Genomic DNA, 6,029 nt, shown 5'->3' on the forward strand with positions numbered 1-6,029 from the left:
GTGTGTGCATGCATGGGGGCCACGCATGCTTATGTGGGGGGGCATGGTGTATGCAGGGTCGCGCACATCTGCGTGCTTGCACTTTGGGCGTTCACTCCAGAAAAGATAAGCCATCATGTTATAGACCTCGGGGAAGGTAGTTTAGCCTTCATATCAGGGTGGGTTGCTGCCAGCATTACTGCTGGTTCAGTGTGCGCACAATTTTGTCCACCTAGCTTCACTCATGTGTGTGCCAAACGCACACTCCACGCACATGCGCAGTTGCCCAAAAATAGATAAATATTCCTCCAAATACAAAATATCCTGGAGGTGCTTTGCAAAAAAATTTAACATATAAGAACTAAAACAAGGAATCAGCCATCCTCTTCCAATAGAGGGCAATGAAACAAATGCAAACCAAGTTCTTTAATACATTGTTATTCAAAAGACTTCAATCAAGCATCTGTTTTCAAGAATTCAAATGGGGCTTAAATTGGAATGGGAGAAGTTCTTTATTTTAATAAAAGATGTAATAGGACGTCTGAGAGAATTGGCAAATGTTAGATATTGCTCACCAAGTGAAGCTAATAACTTAAGTGTTAAAATGCCTGTAATGTACAGTAAATTTAGCAGAGTATCATTGGTTAAAATAGCAAATAAATACATTAAAAATAAAATAGCAAAATCTGAAGTTTGCAACAAATGAAGCAACTTGAAGCAATCAGAGATATTAGCAAAAAAAACCTAACGATGTGATGGATTACATAGTAATAAGATTTAATTATCTCTTCCCAGAAGTATATTAGATTGAAGTGCAGGGTTCAAAATTACAATCTTGCAAAATTTAACAAATCAAGGACAGGTTGTCCTCGACGTACAACAGTTCATTTAATGACCAGCACTGAAAAAATGACATGACTATTTTTCAGTTACAATCTTTGCAGCATCCTCATGATCAAAATTCTGACAATTGGCAACTGGTTCATATTTATGACCATTGCTGTGTCCCAAGGTCATGTGATCACCTTTTGTGACCTGACAAGCAAAGCTATGGGGAAGACAATGTTACTAACTTAACTACAGTGATTCTCTTAACAACTGGCAAGAAGGTTGCAAAATGGGACAAAACTCACTTAACTATTGTTTCACTTAGCAACATACATTTTGGCCTCAATTGTGATCGTAACTCAAGGACTTCCTGTAATTAGATTATCTCACTTCAACTGTTACGCTGCAAGAAACTTACAGGACAGTGTTAAAGATATTTTGTTTTGAAATTTTTTGTTTATTAAAGCGTTAATTTACAAATCACTATTGCTTCAATCTATGTTCAGCCGATGTTTAATTATTGGAATGTCAGTGGTTGCATGTGTGAATAATAAAATTCAAGGAATTGAAATAAAGGGGAAAATTATTGGTTGAAATTGCTAGTTATTATAATCCTCTGTAATACAACATATTCCTGCCAGTTTAATAAATAATCAAGAATTTGCTTAAGTCTAACAATTTTTAAAATTCTATAATAGTATATGAATAGCATTCATATTCACCTTGTAAGAAAAAAATATATCCACTATTTTAGAAATTTCATTTGAACATAAAATCAATCACATAAAATATAAGAAAACATGAATATTAACATATTAAAGAATTTAAATAAGTTATTCAATAATAATTATGGCTTTGCTTGGGATAAAATAAGAATATAAAAAGGTGGAACAGAAATTATTTTAAGATTTTAGGCCACATATGAGCAATTAAGATATTCCCCAAATTGATCTATTTCAAACTCTTCCAATAGAGATTCCTGACAAGTTTTATCAATTGGGACAAAAAAGTTTATTATTTTGCTTTAATTCAATATACAATAGAATAAAATGTTAATTTAAAATGATGCTACCAGATTTTTGTCTTCCAAAGACTAACCTGGTTGTTTTTCTACAATGCTTGGAAGAGTCTGTCAGCTTGGAGGATTATTACCAGTCTCTATACATACAAACACTATTTTAAGATGTTATATCATTGGCATCAAACTTCCTTTAGAATCTACACACACACACACTCACTCACACTGTTAATACCTTAAATTATTAAATGTCATTAGCCAAACATGCCCACTGTATATTTCAAAATATTTTATCGATACTTACTCTACATATTACAATGGAATATTACAAACACACACAAAACCTTATTATAGTGAGAACAAAGTTAATGCACTCATACACATGATTTCACTCAATATATTTATAGAAAAACTTTAATACTAAACATATCAGGTCTTATCTAAATGGAATATAGAAGATATTACTGCATTCATTCCTTTTTTTTCCAGGTGCGAGTCCCTGCAAAATTGCTTTCTAATGAAAGGACAAGCTTCACTTTTCTAAAACTCCAGTCTGTAGAGGAACGGAACTGATAAGTAGTAAAGATTAGCAAATGAAACCTACTTGGCCTCTCAAATATAGGTAAACACACATAGGTTCACTGAATATGTGAGTGCAAATAGTGCAGAATTTGATTAAATAAGCCTTGACTTTCAGGAGTTACGTAAATTTCATTTCCATAGTTCTCCTAGAGGTTTGTGCTGAGCTTCTTGCATAGCCTCTTCTGCGAAGGATTTAATTTCTTTGTGCAAATCTTCTACACTCTTCGAAGCATCAATCAACTAAATTCAAAAACAAAACATACAAAAATATTTATTATTTAACTAAAAAAAAGTGTCATTGAATGAATGCCCTAAATTCAGCTTTTCAGCTAGAGAGAAATGACACATTCCATCGTCTAGTCATAAAAAGTTAAAACAACTAATAGCTTATGGTTAACCAAAAACTGCAAGTACTACTAGCTAATTCTTTTTTTTACTATTTAATTTCTTACCTTCCAGTTTAAAGATTTATCTTTTATAAGATGGTAAAAGCACTGGAGAACTTTCTCCTGAAAAGATGTATTCTCATAGCGTTCATTTCCAAATTCTCCTCGTTTAGCTGCTTCCGACGTGCTCAATTGAAGAAAAAGGATCAAATCTGGCTTTGGAAGCCCCACATCTGGTTGCTTGCACCATTCCAAAGAGAAGTTCTGTTCAGAGAGAATTAGGAGGTGTAGTAAATACTTAACAGTAAACAAATAACAATTTAAGATTATAGGAAGATAAATTATAGTTCTATTTGTTCACTACTGTCCATACTTTCAGTTCTCAACAGATAAGCATTTTTGTAGTGTTTGTATCTTCTCAGTTTATAACTTGTAGAAATATTTGAACATAAGACCTTTACATACAGTACAACCAGATGTGCCAGAAACTGCTACTCTTCCCCAAGGCTATCGTCTATTCTGCTAAAATTTCCATAATATTTAGATACTTGACTATGACTGGGATTTTTGAGAACAGTAGCCCAATATAGGATAAATGTTACTTTTCTAGGGAGTTTAAATAGGATTAAATAGGCCAGGCTGTTTCAATTTTATTTATTTATAGCTGCCTTTAACCAGTAAACCAGAGCCCAATAAAGACAAATAAGCATATACAGCAAGCAATTTTAATGTTAGAATGGATTTCCTGTTAAACCTTTTATACTAACAAAACTTTGCAACACTGCAAAATGTATAAAAAGTCAACAAGCAGATTTCCAGAGACTGCTGCTAGAAAGGATAAAATAAAATTTTGATACAATTTTAGGCTGGTACATATCTGATTTACTCACTTCTTTTGCACCTGTGAAGGCTACTCCAGAAAAGGCATATCTGTCCACTATTAGAGTGACACCTTGGCTTAATTTTTCTTTAATAGATGGCCTGAACAAGAGAATGGAATGTTATTTACCAAAAATAAAAATAGATTAAGTTACAATACTACCATTCAATGACTATTCATTTAGTGTGTGTGGGAGGGCTCAATGTTCACACATCTTAGGGAAGAACTCCGAAAGAAAGCAATGGTGCAAAATGGGAGCTTTCAGTACTTCTCCTTTATATAGATTACTTTTAAGACTGCATTGTTTCATAACATCCTTCAATATAATGAAGATAATATACCAAACAAATTAGGCTACTTCAAAATTATAACCAATTATAATGAGTTTTATAACCAATTAATTCGTTGGATAATTTTTAAAGGCATATATAGTCACCGGCACTTAGGCAGCTCTTCAAGGACAGTAAAAAGTGTTTTGCTAATACCGTAGTTTTCAGTGCCTTCATTTTGTTACTTAGTTTAAAAACTAGATTATGTTTTTGAGAGTCAATTTGATGCAGTTTTAAGACCAGAAATTGAGAGATCAGGAGTTCTAGTTCCAGTTTAGGCATGAAACCAGCTGCTAATTTAATTAGACGCTAATTTATAGAAACAAGTGGTTAATATCAATAATCAATTCTAACCTGCTTCTTTCACCTTTTTTTTCTGAAAAGGCATTTAAAAATACTTTGGATCTTGGGATATTGTACACAGAGCATAGAATTGCAGCCTAACACAATATTTGAAAGTCATACTTTCATAATTTTCCTGAATTAAAATGTGAAATCAAATTGGATTTAATGGGAAATATTTGGACCTCCTAGTACTAAATAAAAATGTATCTTACACTTGCTCCCAACGATTCGCAGAAAACAGTAGATGCACTGTGTGGTCCTCCAAATTGTTTTTCTTTTCCAAGTAAGAACTTATTAGCTGTCCAGTTTCTGTTGACCTTTCTGTAATAAACAAATAGGAAAAAATGAAATATAACACTTCCTCGGTGTCTGCAAATTATTTCTCTTTAAACATACACCACATGCATTAAACATGCATTACATAAAGTGCAACTGCTTTATCTGATAATTTTCATTTCTCTCAAAATTCAGTTGAAAAGTATGGCATGACTTCAATATGTAATTAAAGTACTGATAAGTACATACAAAAACTATGACTCCATGTTTGTTAGTTACACTTCATGTCTTGAAGTAAGAAATAAAGCTGTATGAGCCCTTTCCCTCTTTAGTGCTATAATCCAAATGAACATGAAAATAAGATCCTAATGGAGTATTAATTTAGTTAAATATTATATGTACAGTGGTGCCTTGATATTCAACTGCTTTGAAACTTATTGAAATTTGTACTCAAGGCATTTTGATATGAACATTTTGTCCAAGTACTCATTGTTTGTTTGATACTCAACGCACAAGCTAAAACTTGTGTCGGCTGCCTTGTGATTCACTGCATTATTCTTTATGGAAAAATTTGGCACTTATTCCTGGAACCAATTAACAATGAGTACGGAGGCACCACTGTATCAAATAATCTGCAGTGGAAATAAAAGAAACATTGTTTAAAATCTCACTAGTATGCTGAAATTGATTAAATGTAAGCATATTCTGTATAGAACCAGCTGGCAGCTGCTGAAAATGCTAGTTCCAAGTGTTCCAATAGAAAGAGCTTAAAGAAAAGCTTAAAAGTGTAGGACAGGATTGCTTTTGAGTATTTATTAACTGTAGATTAATCATAGATTATAATAAAGCACAGATGGTGTACAACACTGTCCCCATCAATAGCACCATCGCAAAACCCTCTTAGTGTTAGCATGTCTTTCTTCTATTATTAGTTGCTCAATATAAATTCAACCATGCTATCTAAACCATGCTTGTTTGGTTCTGAAGGGCTGTACCCACTGAGTTTCAGTCTGCTCTGCGACATTCTATCGAGATCATTTTTCTCCAAACGAAATTAGAGGCGACGCCATTCCTACATTGTGTATCTACTCCGAGGTCTGCACTTCACTTACCAGGAAACCGGAGAAGTTCGGCCTGGTACCCTCCTGCCCAGAGGGCCTCCACGAGCCTTCGGCTCTGTGTGCTTTTGCCTGCTCGGTCAACCCCCTCCAAGACAATCAAAGCCCCTCGACGGCCCGCCATTGATAAACCCTTCCAGTCTCTACCCGAGGCAAAAAAAAAGTAACCGAACTTGTAACTTCCCGCGCTTGAGTCATAGAGATGATTCTTCCGGCGTGAAGAGCGGCCCCACTGTCGCCATGGTAATCAAATAGGAAGGTGAAACCGGAAGCACGCAAACTTTAAAC

General features: G+C 34.2%; 1 protein-coding gene and 1 long non-coding RNA gene across 2 annotated transcripts; one reads left to right on the forward strand and one right to left on the reverse strand.

Moving 5' to 3' along the window:
* The first annotated feature begins 497 nt into the window (after nt 1-497).
* Nucleotides 498-2,057, forward strand: LOC309393505. The gene is made up of 2 exons (XR_014175601.1): nt 498-996; nt 1,089-2,057. It is a non-coding gene; the product is annotated as an uncharacterized lncRNA (long non-coding RNA).
* Nucleotides 1,654-6,026, reverse strand: DTYMK (deoxythymidylate kinase). Its single transcript, XM_081955796.1, has 5 exons — nt 5,736-6,026; nt 4,560-4,668; nt 3,684-3,774; nt 2,860-3,057; nt 1,654-2,647 (listed from the first exon to the last, which is right to left on the reverse strand). Exons 1-5 carry the CDS (start codon nt 5,863-5,865, stop codon nt 2,537-2,539), a joined length of 639 nt encoding a protein of 212 aa, XP_081811922.1. The 5' UTR covers nt 5,866-6,026; the 3' UTR covers nt 1,654-2,536.
* Between the last annotated feature and the right edge of the window lie 3 nt (nt 6,027-6,029).

Source organism: Natrix helvetica (genome assembly GCF_964273705.1).
Source record: "Natrix helvetica genome assembly, chromosome: 5".
In the NCBI taxonomy this organism is placed as follows: domain Eukaryota; kingdom Metazoa; phylum Chordata; class Lepidosauria; order Squamata; family Natricidae; genus Natrix; species Natrix helvetica.

Excerpts from the sequence above, each read along its gene's own strand:
- DTYMK (XM_081955796.1), bottom strand. The coding sequence starts at position 5,865 with ATGGCGGGCCGTCGAGGGGCTTTGATTGTCTTGGAGGGGGTTGACCGA. Across the intron at positions 4,669-5,735 it reads CGAACTTCTCCGGTTTCCTG|AAAGGTCAACAGAAACTGGA; the intron begins GTAAGTGAAGTG and ends TGTTTATTACAG. Across the intron at positions 3,775-4,559 it reads GCGAATCGTTGGGAGCAAGT|GCCATCTATTAAAGAAAAAT; the intron begins GTAAGATACATT and ends TCTCTTGTTCAG.